Consider the following 18,290-nt stretch of genomic DNA (forward strand, 5'->3'; position numbering starts at 1 on the left):
AATTGACAATAATGATGCACTTATTCTCACATTCGCTTTGCTGATCCACTGCAGGGACCCTACGCTTCTCTCTCGCTTTCGGGAATAAGCCGCCGACAGCTACAGGTTTCGAGGTTTCGACCGTTACAACAGTCATTTTGATTATGAAACTCACACAATATAGATTTAGATTATGAACCTCTCACACAAGGAATTGGCCCCAAAACCCCCAGGAGATGATATGCTAATCTGGTTGTTCATAATGGAATGGCCCAGTGGTTAGCACTGTTGCCTCACAGCATTAAGGTCCTGGGTTCTAACCTGACCAGGGTCTTTCTGTGAGGAGTTAGCATTTTCTCACCGTGTTCACGTGGGTTTCTTCCCACACAAACAAGGTGCTGCTTAGTGGCTACCCAATAGTTAGGATGGGGCACCCACTGCTCCTGATAGTTAGGATGGGTCACCCACTGCTCCTGATAGTTAGGATGGGCCACCCACTGCTCCTAATAGTTAGGATGGGTCACCCACTGCTCCTGATAGTTAGGATGGGCCGCCCACTGCTTAACTTAAAAATCAGGAAAGTACTTTTCCTTTTTTGTTGTTCTTTTAAAATATTTATTTTGGTCATTTCTATGCTTTATTTCAGATAGGTCAGTCACAGAGAGACAGGAAACCAACCAAGGGCAGCGAGAGGAGAGACAACAAGACGGTCGGATTCGAACCCAGGCCCTCGCCGCTGGGCTCACTAGGGGCATATGGTCTGTGTACAGGGCAGCCAGGAAGGTACATTTCTTTGTTTAAAAACAACTGGAAAGAACTAGAACGTGCATGAACAATTTCTACTAAATCAAACACATATAGACTAGACTTACTAAATCATGTGGGGAGTGGACCCCCCTGGGGGTCACTGACCCACAGGTTGAGAACAACAGCTCTAAAGAGTTATACTTGTACTGTTTGAGCCACGCACTGTGACGTGTTGTGAGCTTTTCGGTGCACGACACCAGCGTGTAACTATTAGTTGCCACACAGTAGGGCTGGGTATTGCCTACAACCTCGCGATAGATACGTATCACGATACAGAGGCCACGATACAATGGATCACGATACGCGTTGATTTTGTCCTACTAAATTTACATTTGCATAGTCTTAGACCACAGATTGCCGATGTTTTGACTAATATATTGTCAGAAAATTTAAAGTTTCCAAATCAACTTAGTTAATCACATTTAAACAAAATTCAAGGAAAAAAATTCAAATACAAATAAATAATGTTTTGATGGATGAATGCAAAAGATTTAATCATTAATAAATGGAAATGAAATATTCTCTTTAAAAAAATGTTTACTGCAACTCATGTCTGAGTCTCAGACACACAAACACACCATAGGTGATGTATTTATTTATTTTTGTGCAGCATTTCCTGCCGTATCGATATGGTAGCCTCGATACGTATCGTAGCCGTATCGATACGATTATCGGCAAGGAATACGATATGATTATTGCCGTATTGATTAATTGAGCACAGCCCTACTACCACACACAGTCAGGTAGTCATGGCAGCAAAGATCTCACAGCCCAGACCTCATCCACTCAGTGACACCATGTGCTGCTGACCGGGAGAGAGAGGCAGGTGCAGAGAGGGCTACGATGGGGCTGCTGTTGTCTGAACCTCTACGGGGATAAGTAAAGACTGCCGCTGTCCATTTTGCTTTCTCACTCGCTTGAAGCCGCTTAACCAAACAAAGATTAAGTCTAGTCCAGGACTGAGCAGCAGCACTTCAATAGAAAAAAACCTTTTGACAGTTCAGCCTTGATGGGATCAGATTTAATCTTGTTTTGTTTGCTAGCTCCAGTAATCACCGTGTGCACATGGTCAACGGCAAACTGAATGAGCCCAGGGGCTGCTGGGCTGGGGCAGGACTGTTGAATCAACTATAAGTCCTCCTTACAACTATGGTTGGTATTCAGAACCGGATCCAATATTGACAAACCGGAATCGGTTGTTCCATCACATTTGGAACCGTTTTCGGAAACCGGTTTTAGCACATACCAGTCAGAGCTGGTCCATGAACTTCACGTCAGCTATACAATTACAATTACCATACCGGTGGTTCTTAAACTTTTAAATGTCAAGGACCAAAATAACCATTACGGGTCCAATTGTTTCCATTTGTACACTCTCGGAGTTACAGACCTTTAAGGGTCCATTTGGAGCCCCCTGTAGGAATTGTTAAAGGGAACCATTAAGGAATAGGACCGTTAAGAGGGAATCGTTAAAATCCTAAAGGACCCCAACCCTAGACCCAAACCATCCCGGTCGCATGAATTCACATGGTCATGTGTCTTCTGCAGACCGGTCTGGCAACATGCGCTGTGTGGGTGTTTTGCAGAAACCCAAAGGTTTCTGGAAGTGGAAGAGCCAATTGGCGTCCGTCAATCACAGGGCCCTGAGCACAGACACTGATTGGCTCTTCCACTTTTTAGTTTCTGCAAAACGCCCACACAGCACCAGTCTAGCCTGATTATCAGACTGAAGCTGCGTGGAGCATCAGTCTGACATTGGCTCCAGTGTAGGCGATTACAAAAGGGAGGGGATTAGAATTACCCTAAATAATTTGAATTGGTTTAGAATTTCCCTAAACCAATCACAAGGGATCCCCACCCCCACCTCTCATTGGACGGTACTTTTTGTACCGAATAAATCCTAGGTTCACATTACAACACCAGACCAAGAGGGGCAGTCCACTCAGAGAGTGGGCGGGGTCTATGGTATGGAACCAGGCTAAGACCGGTCTGCAGAAGACACATGATAATGTGAATTAACGCGACCGGGATAGTTACCAGGCTACCCCAACGGCAACGCTACAGCTACTTACAACCTAAGAGTGAGAAAACCGAGCGAGGGTGAGCCGTCTCGTCATCAAACAAACACACACCGTCACCCGTGTGCCAGGCGGTACTCAGGAGGCCAGAGCAGTGAAGTGACAAGTGCAGCAAACTGCAGCGTTCAATCAAATGCCCATAGATCAGTGGTTACCAAACTAATTTCGTGACACATTATTATTGTAATATACTGTACAACTCTACCAAAAGTTATGAATCTTTTTTTTATTTTCTACATCAGTAGTACTTTGTGTGCACTCATTCCCCCAACACAGAGGCTAACCCTAGAAAATACTGTGGTAGTTTAACAACTTTCAACCTGGCGTCGCTATTTTGGGCACGTCATTATAGGCAGAAAGTATTCAAAGAAAAAAGGTTTTCACAAATTTGATCTGAATACAGGTGTGCCTTGAGATTTAGACTTGCCAATTGATGTGACTTTAGGCACAAAAAAAGTTTGAAAACCACTGGCATAGACAAACACGTATCAGGCCACAGTAAGCCTTGGGGCTACACAGTAGACCTTGGGGCTAGACAGTAAACCTTGGGGCTAGACCAGTGGTCCTGTACCCCTGGAGCACAAGAGGAGAGAGAATGACACCATGCCGGAGCAAGATTTTTTCATAAATTAATACCCTACTTGATCATACTACAGTGTCACACTAAAGTATCAAAAGTAGCAGAACCACAAGCTCGTATCTGCTACGTTTGTGGTCTTTGAATTTGAATCCTGAAAAGTAACAGTTTTGGACATATGAGGTTTCCACCCGACAGAGACGATGTCCAAGATCCTCTGCCAATCTTTTGTGTCAGTTGAGAATAGCATGTGTGTGTGTACTATATGTGTACGTGTGTGTGTTTGAGAGAGGAGGTGGCCCATGTCGTTTCATCATGGGTATTTATAGCAGTATGTGGCGCTGCAGTCGAGATGTCTTCTTCGGCCCAGTTTGTAGAGCAGCTGCTATCCAAGAGTGCTTCACACAAGTGCGACCGCATGCACAGCACGCACACGCACGCACGCACACGCACACACACACACACACACACACACACAGACAGACACGTGCGCGTACAAGTACGTGTACACACTACACTCTCACACACACACACACACACAACTGATGGCCACCTCCCGGCACATTGCCACCATTTCCAGAGTGTTAAGGGGATTATGAAATGTCATCCTGTGATAAACTGGGGTTAACTTTGCTGCTGTGTAAAATGTAAATGTGGGGGCGTGTCTGGAAGGTGACCGGGCGTACGGTCAGTGCCTAGACCACATAGTCAAAACGGCCCTGGTTCAATTCCGGGCGGACACATGACGTGTTGTTAGCTACAACAGCCTATCTACAAGCTGAGCTTGTAGGTCTATTTTTGAACGATTGTGAAATATTTTGCCAATATAATGACATGTCCAATCAACGGCAGGTTGAAAGCAGTTACAAAAAAACAAACAAATAATCTGTCAGTCACTCATGTTTCTCGGGAATACTTTACAGTGTAAAGTTTAAACATTATATTTCAATGACATTACTATAAAATAATAATTTGTCTTTTCTTTGCCATGTTTCTGTTTTCTGTCATCATGTGTCCTACATAAAGATAACCAATGATATCAGGCAGTGAGTGAGTGTGCTGTGGTTTTATCCTGCCGGTCACCATTATTCTCAGCATCCTCCTCTCTTCATTTCATTTCATCCTTGTCTTCCTCTTCCTCTGGCCCTCTCCTGCTCTCTGCCTAACTCTCCTATTTCTTTGACTTCTCTGCTCATTTCCAGCATCCTCTCCTCCCCTCCTCTTCTCTCCTCGCCTCTGTTTCTCTCCTCTCCTCCGTTTCTCTCCCCCCTGTTTATATTCTCTCCTCTCTTCCCACCTCCTGTCCTCTCCTCTGTTCCTCTCCTCTCCAGCAGGCTGCTGCTAGGTGTTGTTGCAGAGCTGAGGGGGTGGAGTGCCAATGGACACTTCTGACTCGCGGTGCTCAATGACATCATGACACTCACGCACGCACGCACGCACGCACAGAGTCATGCCAACACGCCCGAGGCAGGCACATACACTCACAGACGCACCTCCCCCTTTCTGCGTCAGCTACGCATGCACACACGCCCTTTTACAGTCTGACACACAAACACACCCCCCCGTGCGTGAAACGGCACAGCGAAAGATGTAAACAAGCAAACATACAGCGGAATGTGGGGGATGGGAGATTGTGAGCGAAGGAAGAGAGCAGGAGGAGGAGGAGGAGGGGTGAGGAGGACAGGAGCAAGAGAAAGAGAAAGAGAGAGAGGGAGAGACAAGCAAGTAGCATCTTGACCACATGCTCGCATCAGCAACAGAGGGAGCTGGAGCTACTAGCATCCCCTGGGAGCACTATGGATGAAAGGGGGCTTGGGTTTGAACACGCTCGCACAGAAGCTAGCTAAATCCCCATCTAAACAGGCCTCCCACACACTACAAGGCTCTCACTCCCCGCCCCCCCCCCCCCCCACCCAACCCCAGATTGCTGCTCCTAGTGTAGCCATGCGCTGAAACACACGCAACCCCTCCCTCCCTCCCTCCCCGCCCACTGGCTCCCGAGCACAGAGCGTGTGAAACACAAGGCTCACCATGAGCTCAATAGTAGGCCAGGCAGGCAGGCTGCTGGGGAAGCAAGTGCAAGAAGTAAACAAACGCTGCTGTAGTTGTAGACTTGAAGGATGTTAACGGTTGTGTGTGCTACATGGCCACATATGGGAGATATCAAACTGTACCCATAACAAGCGTGACTTCTGCTCCAACCTGGGTGTTGTTCCTAGAGCCCAAACGACTATTTAGGTAGTACACTGCTGATTGACCGATGGTCACCGATGTGACCTAGAGTCTAGATCACATCGGTGGTGTGGGCCTAGAGTAGACCACCGATGTTTTGACTGCTATTTTGTCATAAACTGCAAACTTTTCCAATCAAGATTTTTCTATTTGGAAATATTTAACTTGTAGGCAAAGGAATTACAAAAATAACTTTGTGACAAAGAAAATAAACAAATATTTAACCACTTAAAAAGTTCAAACGAAATAGCTGATCTACATGCTCACAAGTAACCCGTCACAAGGCAAGCTTGTAGCAAACTTGTAGCATGTAGACTGGCTTTTGTTTTACTTTAGAAAATAAGCCTATAATGACATGCCCAAAATAGGGACGTCAGGTTGAAAGTGGTTAAAAATCAGGACATTCATTATGCAGAGACCAATCAAATTATGTAACAGCATATCAGCCAAATCGACATATCAGGAAAACTCTATTGTTGTTCCCTTTCTGCTACAGTACTGTGACTTCTTAAGATTTGATTTATGCACGTTGGTGTTGCATGCCGTAAATAGCAGATATACAAGCTCACAGCGCATCACGAATGTGAGCTTGTAGATCTGCTATTTACTGAGCACGACACCGGCACACAACTAAGTATAACTGAGGCTTTATCGAGCTGATCGGTGCATGAGATGTGCCGAAACCCGGAAGATAACTAGGGCTGAGCAAAGAGAGACCAATGTGATTCATTGTGGAAACAGCAGCATTAGTTTCTGCTGGTGTATGGGGCCTGTCCCAAGCGAGCATCAAAAGGATGCGGAATTGGTTTGAGGTGTTCCGTTCTGCATCACGTGGGATGCGTGGGTGGCATTACAACGCTAACGTGACAGATAGGCTGCAGCCAGACCTCAAAGGGGACTTCCTTGCTAACCATCAGGCAGCAGCACTCAGTCCAAAACGGTGGGGAAGGAATGAGCTAAATCAACTCCACCAGTAGCTATACTTGCCCCCTTACCTCCCACACACACACTCAAGCACTGAATGCAGATACAGGCCTACAAAAAGGCCTACACACACAGACACAGACACAGACACACACACACACACACACACACACAGTTCTTTGCCACATCAAGTGGAGCAACTGATCATTAACTCTGAGCCCCTGGGATAGTTGATACCGTAGAAGAGGACTTAATTCATTTCAAACATCCAGTGAATCCATATGTCTAGAGAGACTCGGCGTTCCCTGTAATTACAAATAGAGACACAACGCTCAGACAGCTCTGACGTAATCCTCCACTCTTCCTGAAATAAACCTGCTACACAGCCAGTTCAGCAACGTCCAACACTTTGTTGGCCCTTGTTTTTTGGCACTGAGAGAACTTTTCATCAAAGTAGCCATGATGTTTTTCCTCATGCAGAATGACACTTGAGAATCACAGATGAACATTCATATGGACCAATTAAAATCCATTATACTTATATAATAAAACCCTATTCCTTCCAAGATTTTTCTCTTTGCTCCCCCTGTCCCCCCGTTTCTTTTCTTGTCTCTTTCTGAAAACAACAGAAACAAAACAAATTTCCCCCAATTCTTAACACATGTAAACCTGTGTGAACGTGACAATAAAGTTTATTCTGATATACACCATGTATACAGTATTTGGGCATAGGTACTGCGGAAGCTCCAAAACGGGATGATGTGGAAACGGATATAAGGTGTCGCTACAGCGGTTTACTGGACTGAAAACAGTGATAGCTCATCCTCAGCATCACTGAAGATCTTTGGAATGGTATGTGTCGACCCCAGGAAGAGTAGCTGATGTGGCTAATGTGGGGTCCAAATAAACCATAAATAAACAATATACTTTCATGCGTTATCAACAGACTAATAAGTGCCTTCATCGGAATCACTGAATTCACTTGCAACGTCTTACTTTACTTAATTTCTAAGGAACGTTCTGCAGTGGATCCTCTGTGAGCGAACTATTGTTCAGTGGCTCTTTGAGCGAGACAGGTGAGAAAAGGAACGTACAGACTGAACTGTAAGGTAAGAAGTACATGAGCGTAGTTGATTTGAAGATACGTTTAGCGAGTGGCTAATCTACTGTATGTTCTGTGAGGAAAAAGACGTGCAAAGCAGCATTTCCTCTTCCCGCTTGAGCTTGTTCAACTGCCGTTTTCGCCAAATGCTCACCAAAGTTCGGTGAATGTTCGTGTATTAAGAGACATGTCCAGAATAGGTACACTAGGGTCCATGTGGTTAAAAAGCACAAGGGGAATCCAAGCACTGAAGATGAAAGCGGTGGGTATAACACAACACAAACAAGGAGTAGTTATCCACTCATGTAAGCAGCCATTCCTCTCCCCCTGCCTAGACAAACACTTCCCAGACACATTCTAGGAAGCCCTTCTCTCATGATTTACTATATGGACACAGTGCCTCATCCCTTCCTGGAATTTCAATTGGAGATGAGCTCATGTGCTTACTATATGCCCTTCTGAATGACACATTCCTTCCAAGAGGCCACAGAAGAATTCCAGGAATGACTCTGGTGGTGGTCAATGACAAGACATTTACAGCTCGCTGAGGGGGACACAGCACTAGAGGTGATAAAAGTTCAACTTCTCCTCTCTGATTTAAGTCAGTGTTTTGAATCTCGAGCAGATCAAAAGGCTGTTGATTTGGTTTAGGTATAAAGTATACTTTTGGTATTTGACTTCAAATGTCCTGATGAAGGTCCTTGTCTGACCAAGAATGTTGACAAATAAAGCAGAGGAAAGTGTGCGTGGGAGACTGGAGCATGCAAGATGTATTATTATTATTTATTTTAACCACATGAACCCTAGCGTCTCTATTCTGCAAAAAACAGCCGATCTACAAGCTCATTGTAGATAGTCTATTTTCAGCGAAGATATTTAGAGTAGAGAGGGGGGAAAGGGAGGAGGCCTGGTGTGTAGACCCCTGGGGGTCCTGGGACTCCGACCAACTAAGTGTATACTATAGGGTTTAAGTGGTTAAAAGTTCTAACCTAAGGGGATTTACTCCCCACCACCACAACAAACAACCATTTGTGAGAGTGTGCATGTTGATATCTCCTCGGCTTGCAGGCTTTGTAAGTTAACGCTACCAGTACTACAACAAAAGGCTGGTATTTGTTTCTCCACGTCCAATTTGCTATTGATGAAGAATAGACACTAAACAAACAGGGAGATGTGTAAGATCATGTGTCAGAGCCTGGGATCGTCAGGATCAGGAACACAGGCAGGCAGGCGCAAAAACAAACAAACAAACAAAAAACAAACACATGTTGCCAGCAGGCAGGCAGGCAGCAGCGGTGTGAATTGGAGCTCTAATCAAAACAATGACAGAATAGGCCCCCCCCCCTCAAAGTGCAATATGGCACATAAAGTTTGTGAGACAAATACCCACCAACACACACACACACACACACACACACACACACACACACACACACACACACACACACACACACACACACACACACACACACACACACACACACACACACACACACACACACACACACACACACACACACACACACACACACACACACACACACACAGTGAAGAAAGAAAAGAAAGACACAATTGCTGCCTTTCTCTCAGTCAGGGCAACTCCTAAAGTAGAGGTGAAAGCCCCTCGGCCGCCTGCTGCAGCAGAATAAAGCCATGGATGGGAGGGCCTGTGACTAATTCTCCTCCCAGTGTCGTCCCGTGGGGAGGAGGGGGTCGCCCCGCACCCTTTGATATCCCTGCCTGGACTTTTTCAGCCGCCGTGCACTTTGTGAGGGCTAGAATAAAAGCAAGCAGACACAAAGCTTCCTGCTCCAATCCACACGCTGTCTCTGGATTGGGGTGGGGCGGTGGGCATGAGGGGGGGGGGGGCTTCTTCCATTTAAATAGGGCAAACACCTGCTGGACTGAAGCGCCTGCCTTCCGCTCAAACACACCAGTTCTGTAGAACCAGTGGGCCAAGAAGGAGACGTTTGGTTTGTCAACGTCTGCTCAGCTGCACTTTTTGTACGAGTGATTAAACATTTGGTCTAAATCTGCAAGTGGAATGGACACACAGCACAGCACCACCACAAGACATGGTATAATTTGACAGATAAAAGAAAGGGGAGGGGTGATTCAAAGTCTGATTAAACATTTTCCAACTTGGTGTCCCTATTTTGGGCATGTTATTATAGGTGAAACCTTTTAAAAATATTAAACTCATTTTTTTTTTAAATCTTAGAAACTAGAAAATCTGCAAGCACACGACGCGTTGGCATTGTGAGCTTGCAGATCGGCTATTCTCGCCACGTGAGACCATTGTATGACGAAGTATAAAAAAAGGGCTTAAGTGGTTCATTGAACAGAGGTTGGATGGTCACACCTATCCCAAAGAAACCGTCAACACTGACACTGCTTAGCACTAAAACAAGCAATCACAATTTGGTTGTGGGACGAAGGGAAATTAATTTTCAACGCACCCCACACAAAAGCTGACAAATGCCTCCATTTGGACAACAACAGGCTACAAGCCTCCCCTTTGAGACCAGACCAATAGGCTTAGTAATCTATTCCAAAGTGGCAGCTGTCAGAAGAAAAGTTGCCCTGCTCTCTCAGACGGGAGCCCTGTGTGTTGAAGTGGATTTGGGTATGCCTGCCCTGTCTGTGGGAGGGGGGGGGGGGGGTGTCCGAGTGTCCAAGCTGGCACTCTGTTCATTGGGACTGCCCTGTGGGCTCAGCAGGCTGCAGTGAGCCAGAACAATCCTGCCCCGGTCTGGCCAGGCGGGCACTACTACATCCTTTTATCAATGAAATCACCATGCTGTGTCCGCAACATCCATGGGGCTTCAACTTCCATAGGGATTTATTTAATGATGCCGTCTGTCTCTCTGCATCCCCGATACTGCAAAATGTTCACCCTTTGTGTCTCTTTTTGGCTGGGGGGGGGGGGGGGGGGGGGGGGGGGGGGCTGCTTCAATAGTCCCTTCAACAATACAGAAACTGTTGGCCCACAAAGTATTTTCAATAACTGCACTATTTGTTAGTACTTAATGGAGTTCATCATTACATCTTTTTCTGGAATAAAAGAAAATGAAAACATTTTCAGTAGACTACAGATTATGTCCATACATTACATAGATATTATTTCAGGAGTGACTGGAGAACAAGTAGCCTTTCATCTGATTGAGACGATAGGATGGCTCATCTGGCTAAGAAACAAATCTATTTTACTGAGGCCAGAACCTTGAATTTTTGTTTACAAAAGTAAAGTGTCCAGGAATATTTCAAATTGGAGTAATAAACTTTTATTCACTTTATGTGAATACAAGTTTGTGTATAAATTAAATGTTTTCAAATGTAAATGTATAAAGTTTTTCAAATTGATTAGAAAATGTTGCACTTATATCAGACAAAATATCAGTCAAAACATTAGTAATCAGTGAGCTAGGACTATAGGAGACTGCAGTGCAAACAATTGGGATCGGACCCAAAAATATGGCATCAGTCAGGCTGTACTCTACTATACTACATTTCAAACTGGAGTTGTGGAGTAGTAAAACTAGTGGTATTTACAAAATAGGCAGCCACTATATTACAGTATACTCTACTATAGCCTACTAGGGGGTCCTCAGAGTTATTACAGGGGGGGCAAATCTTTGTGTGACAGGTACTTTTATTTTACATTAACCACTTGAACCCTACCCTTTTGAGGAGAACTTCAAAAATAGCAGCTCTACCAGCTCTGCGCTAGGAGGCGTTGTGAGCTTGTAGATCGACTATTTTCGGCAAAGAGGTTTGGTGTAGAGGGGGGAAAAAAGAGTAGACCAAGTACATAGTGAAAGGTCAAGTTTAGTTAGTACTGACTGAAGGCTGAAGTGGTTAAATGTCTGAAAATACACATTAATGTGAATCCAAAACAACACCGATGATGATAGTGCTGGCAAACAAGTCTGCATGAAGCCATCTAAAATCTATGATAAAAGTTTAACCTGCGACACAATTTTATACAATATGTTGTAAGAATGCTTCATGTCTCTCTCAGCTAAGGGGTCCTTGGCCTGAAAAACATTGAAGACCCCTGGCCTACTAACCTGGAGCAGCACAACTAGTGATAAATAGCCATTATACTACAGTATGCTCTACTATACTATATTTCAAACTGGAGCAGCACAGCCAGTGGTAAATAGTCACCATACTTCAGTATACTCTACTGCTCTACTAGATTTAAAACTGGAGCAGTACAACTACACTACAGTGATAAATATCCAGTAATCCACCATCCTCTCCTCCCACTGCAATGTGCGGCAGCATGCTGCTCATCATGATGAAGGGGAAAGATGGTAGTTCTCTACAGGGGAACACACCCCCAACATCACATCACAAGCTCCATGAGAAGCAGAGTTACTGGATATTTATCCTATATATCCAGTAACCATACTCTCTCCTCTCCTGCAGCATGCTGTTCATCATCATGATGAAGGGGGAAGATGGTAGTTCTCTACAGGGGAACACACCCCCAACATCACATCACAAGGTCCATGAGAAGCAGAGGGGCTTGTTATTGTAGCATCGAGAGAGTCACTTTGTACATATAATATACAATAACATACGGCATCTACGGCTATATAAACAGGAGATCAACCCAACTCAATCACCGATATTCACAGTATCATAGGGATTATATAAATTGGGTCTTTAGCATTAGCCACCAACAGCTAACATTATTTTGGTCCTCCTAGCTACGCACCGTGTGTGCGAGAGAGAGAGAGAGAGAGAGAGAGAGAGTGAGAGTGAGAGTGTGTGTGAGAGAGAGAGAGAGAGAGAGTGTGTGTGTGTGTGTGTGTGTGAGTGAGTGAGTGAGAGAGTGCGTGAGTGAGTGTGAGAGAGAGTGTGTGAGTGTAAGAAGTGTGACTGTGTGTGTGTGTGTGTGTGTGTGTGTGTGTGTGTGTACATTAGAGAGGGGTGAAAACATGTCCTCCCATTTTCCTATGCATCAGCATTAGCATCAATGTGGCTAGCGTGGTGCGTAGTGCGTTAGCATGGGTTAGCGTCCTTTAGCTAAAACACACAGGGAAATGATTCCGATTCGGGTCCCCATAAGCAATGGTACCACAAAAGGTCCGCGGCCCCCCGGCCCGGGTGTAAAAACAGTAACCATCCGAACCACAACGGTCCACTTTGAGGCTAAAATAAAGCCCTGGCTGGCTGGGACTGTCTGTACACACAGCTAGCTAGCATCGTAGCTAATAGCATGCTAGCTCGGGGTTAGCTATTAGCTAGCTCAAAGGTTGACACCTCGGTCGGAGGGGGAACAGAAGATGAAATAAATGATTAATTAGCCCGTTAAGCTGACAACGAGGGTTAATGTTGACCCGGGTTAATGTGACCGTTAGCCGTTTAAGAATGAGACTGAGAACACACAATGACGTCTTGTCCCCTTCAACTTGACATGGTTTGTTTTCAAACTGGGAAGCCAGAGCTCCTGTTGTGTCTTCTGTTTACACACGAAATCAATCATATCGATCACTAATCTGATCAACTTTGATCCAATTATACCATTAAATAACAGGACAGTGTGTTTATGTGTTAGAAGGAGGAACACAAACTCTAACATAACAGTGTCTGCACTCTCTCTCAGGCTAACGTCCAGAACCACAACATTACAGTTATGGTCAGAACACACCAACCCCTTTTTAAGAGCAACAATAATTACACTCATTATACAAAGAAACAGCAACGAAATACACCAATGCTGCGTTATTTTATAAACTTAGTCGTTACAGTACGACGTCCCTTTTGGTTTGGACAGTCAGTGTCATGTCGTATTTTTAGCCAAGTCAATAACAACATGACGTCTTATGATCAACTGAAACAGTCTTGACTATTGTTATTGAATGTAATTAAAGCCTTAATTGTTATGACTGCTTTATTACGAAGTGGCCAGAGAGGCTATATAGCCTATAGTAACCAGACTCTAGACGAGAGAGAGGTGCTGCTATCATCTATGACTTGAGCCCCCTCAAAACCTGAACACTATGTATTATTCATTATTCATTTATTGATATCATTATTAAACCCCAAAAGAACACGGGGTGTTCATTTGAATCCTTGTATGAGCTTTGAGGTCCAGTGTATAGGAGGACCAGGAAGGATCGAGGGCCACCAGGGCAGGGGCTCTGAGGAGGAACCGACTCAAAGCCTTAACTTTACTATTCCGTAGTAGTAGTATAGTAGTAGTAGTAGTAGTACTTGGCCCCCACCCTCCTAAAAACTACAGTTCTACAGACTAACAACGCGTTAGCTTGTGGATCTGTACTTTTTGGGGAGGTCAAGACCCCAACGAGGTACTTTTTGGGGGGTCGAGGGGTCAAGACTCAAGAGCCACCTAAAAAAACGAGGCTTAAAAGTTCCACGGAGCATCTCGTCAATGACAAGTTTTACACTCCCAACACTTCTGCTTGGTGGTCCCGGGGGGTCCAAAAGAGAACCAGGGGGTCCCAGACTTTTAAATCCACTCCACCATCTCCTCCTCCGGTCCGGTGCTGATGCCTGACTGCTCCGGACCTCCGGCACCACAACATCATCACCACCATCACATCACCACCACCACCACCACCATCATCACCATCCTTCCTTCCTCCTCATCCCCGGCGGGGTCCTCTCTCTTACCTCCCCGCTGCTCGAGTCACTCGATGCCCCCAGAACATCCCGGAATCTCCGCAGGTTGCAGCCGATGGCGGACGAGACCTGTAGTGCAGCGTCGAACCCGGGTCCGAGACCACTGAGACCACTGAGACCACTACTACTGCTGCTGCTGCTGCTGGTGGTGGTACTGGTCCCTCCGTTAGTAGTAGTACTATTATTATTATGATTATTATTAGTGGGAGCACCGCTCCGCAGAGCCGCGGTGACCCTGGTCCGGCCCGCTCTCCTCCCGGTACCGGAGTTGCTGCTCCCTCCGGGCCGAGCGGGGAACCGCCACCGACAGCTGTGCGCCATTTTAACACTCTGCCCGTCTGTTTGCCTGTCTGTCTGTCTGTATATCTGTCTGTCTGTCTGACTCTGTCTGTCTGTCGTCTGTCTGTGCGTGCGGTTCCTCCTCCGTCCCTCCCTCCCTCCTCGGTGTGGGCGGAACCCCCAAACCAGTGTTGCCATGTTTTGTGAGAGAAATAAGCAACCGGGTCTAGTAGTACAGCAGATGAATGGCACATTTCATGAGAATCGTTCACATTGCAATGCAAGCCTGAAAATTGGCACAAATACTCTTATGGAAAAAGGTTCCAGACACTCAAAAATCCAAGATGGCGAACATTTTCTCAAGATTGCCGCCACCATGTAGTGGAGCGGAACAGATAGTGATAAAATCTTTCAGGTTGTATTACAAAGATGAAATTTGGCACAAATACTGTGTAAGGACCACTCTTATGGTTAAAGGCGGTGGCCACTCAAAAATCGAATATGGTGACCATTTTTCAAGATGGCCGCCACCTTAGCAGAGCAGATAGTGATATAATCTTTCAGGTTGTGATACAAGGATCGCACAAATACGCTGTAAAGGCCACTCTTATGGGAAAAGGTACTGGCCACTCAAAAATCCAAGATGGCGAGTTTTGATGATGGCCGCCACCTTAGCAGAGCAGATAATCTTTCAGGTTGTGATCATACAAGGATGAAATGTTGCACAAATACTCTGTAAGGACCACTCTTATTGAAAAAGGCACTGGCCTCTCAAAAATCCAACATAAAAGTAGATCAAAGTAGCTTCTATACCACCACCTTCAGCCAGCCTTGCTGGGTCCAGGATCATTGGCATTTGACTGATCTCATGGAAGAGTCGAACATTGGTGGCAAGCATGGTGTATCTATACGTTGAGGAACATGGGTTGGAGGTGATACTAGCCTAGGGCAGAAAACAAGCCCAAGAAGCTATTTGAAAATAGCCGATCTACAAGCTCACAACACGCCGCGATGCGATCATTGCGATGTGATGCGTTGTGAGCTTGTAGATCTGCTATTTTCAAAAAATAAATAAAAATGTGACTTAAAAACATCTTGTATAGCCCCTGCCATAAAATATTTTCAGATGGGGGTCTGCAGACAAATACATATTAATTTGGGGGTCCTTGACATGAAATTTGTTTGAGAACCACTGTTTTTTAAATAACAATTAGGAAACAAGCCCAAAATAAGCAATTACACTTTAGAAACAAGCCCAAAGTGGCTTATAATAAGCAGACCTGGCAACACTACCCCAAACCAGCAGTACACATAAACAAGCTCCGCCGGAGCAGCGGCGGATGTGTCGTTATGCATGTTACGGGGTTAGAGACGGAGCAGCGGCCCCGGACAATGCACTCGGTCGAGCGCTCCCATCCAAGGCTCCTGTAGCAGGCTGTACGGACCGAGCCCTACACACGTTCAGGGGCTGCAGCCCGGGAAAGAGCTGCACGGTTGAAATATTATGCAAGGCAGAGACCGTTATAGGTTCATGTATTATGTAAATACGCTTCTTTAATTGATTCATGTTATTTATGTATTACTTTATTCATTTATTTATTTATTTATGACTTTATGACTTTATTCACAACAATACATTATGTATTACTTTATTTATATATTTATTTATGTATTTAGCCCTACAGCGGTTAAACTGATTTTGATGCTATATTAACAAACACACATATAAGCGCGCGCGCGCGCACGCACACACACACACACACACACACACACACACACACACACACACACACACACACACACACACACACACACACACACACACACACACACACACACAAACAAACACACACACACACACACACACACACACTTTGAGAACCATTCAAATGAGTTGTATGAGCTTGTTTTCAGCACCCATTGCTGTCTACATTCAGAACCACTCCACCCCAATTATGTTCAGCACCAGGTCGCTATCCACAAGTGAAGTCGTCAATTAGGCAGGCATCCTATCAGAATCTCCCTATCATTAGCAGCATTATAGTGTTGGAAGAAGTACTCACGTTTTTATTGAGTAAAAGTATTAATGCCACAAGTAGTAGAACTCTCTGGTACAAGTAAAAGTATTCACAATTTACTTGTGTAAAAGTACATAAGTGTTGGCATCAAAATATACTTAAAGTACCAAAAGTAAAAGTACTCTTTACGCAGAATGTCCCATTTCACAATTTTTCAAAATGTATAGAAATCTTTTGAAAATAGCAGATCTACAAGCTCACAACACGTCGCATGGCGAAGAATTGTGACGTGTGAACTTGTAGATATATAAAGTATATAAAGTACTGAAGTCAATGTATGTTTTGTACTAAGTAAAAGTAACTAAAGTTTTCAAATAATTGTAGTAAAAGTACAATATTTGAATCTGAGATGTAGTGAAGTAGAAGTAAAAGTATTGAAAATGGGAAGTACTCCAGTAAAGTAAAAATACCTCAACATTGTAAGTACAGTACTTCAGTACAGTACTTCAGTACATGTACTTAGTTACTTTACAACACTGGGATTACATGGTCAGACCTTTGAGAATGTGACATGCATCATGCATACAGTAATCTCTCAAGACATGTTCTGCTAACAGAATCTGTCAGCACCACTGCCCTAAACATGTAGTGTTGTTGTTAGTAGGAATAAACACAGAAGCACCAGAGGAAGTGGACTAAGAAAGGGGAGGAGCCAACCCGGGTTCTTGTGTCTACACAAAAAAGGAGGTGGTGCCCCCAGAGGCAGAATCAAAGAAAAAAAAGAAGAAAAAAAAAAGAAGAAGGGGGGCAAAAATAGGGTTACAAAATAGTGGGATAAAAAAAAATATATACTAGTGACCTTTCGGTTTCTTCGCTGAAAATAGCTGATCAACAAGCTCACGATGTGTTGTGAGCTTGTCGATCGTCTATTTTCTGGGGTATTTGCTGGGGTTTAAGTGGTTGAGTCCTATAAAGCCCCTCATAGTATTGCTTTAGATTTGCGGACTTCAATATAGCTTATTTAGTCCTCTATGTATATGTGGTGGTGCATCCCCCAAGCTAAGCTTTGTATGACATTATAGCCTATATGATACAACATTTTCATTTGTGTATCCCTTCTCTTTCATCCACATGCAGTTTCACACATAATCCTGATTAAACTGTGACATTCAAAACATCTTAACAGGGACAGAGCATAGCCATATCTCTTGGAACAATTTCACTTTGTTGTAGCTGTTGATGCTGATGAAGGACGAGGGCACAGAGGTGACTGGAAGAAATCAAACGGCAGTACAAGGACAGGATGTCTCCTTTCTCTGCACACTGACCGATAAAACCTGCAACTGATTAAATCACTTAGATTCTCTGGAAGAAGAAAACCCGGACAAAACCCGACAGAGCACAACTTTGCTCACCATTTGTGCTTGCCAACATCTCGTCACCACGGGGGGGGGGGGGGGGGGGGGGGGGGGCGTGGCATAGTAGCTGCAGACATACTTGTGGGGGGCAATGTTAAGTCAACCTGTTTAGACACCACTAAGATGTCAGCCGCTACCAAATGACACTTGTTGACGCCCCCTTCAGGATTTTTGGCACGCTCTTCCCCAAGGGTCATCATGGCATTAGATTCAAGTTCA

The 18,290-nt window shown here is 44.7% G+C and overlaps 1 protein-coding gene across 3 annotated transcripts in view; it reads right to left on the reverse strand.

The window, feature by feature from the left end:
* Window positions 1-14,695, reverse strand: part of kmt2a (lysine (K)-specific methyltransferase 2A) — a 68,710-nt gene extending 54,015 nt beyond the window's left edge. For all 3 annotated transcript variants that reach the window (XM_084065134.1, XM_084065135.1, XM_084065133.1), the window contains exon 1: window positions 14,348-14,695. In XM_084065134.1, the coding sequence (XP_083921260.1) occupies window positions 14,348-14,677 (330 nt within the window). In that variant the 5' untranslated portion in view covers window positions 14,678-14,695. The remainder of the gene's footprint in view (window positions 1-14,347) is intronic.
* Window positions 14,696-18,290: the final 3,595 nt, after the last annotated feature.

Source organism: Gymnoscopelus microlampas (genome assembly GCF_963454915.1).
Source record: "Gymnoscopelus microlampas genome assembly, chromosome: 8".
Lineage (NCBI taxonomy): Eukaryota > Metazoa > Chordata > Actinopteri > Myctophiformes > Myctophidae > Gymnoscopelus > Gymnoscopelus microlampas.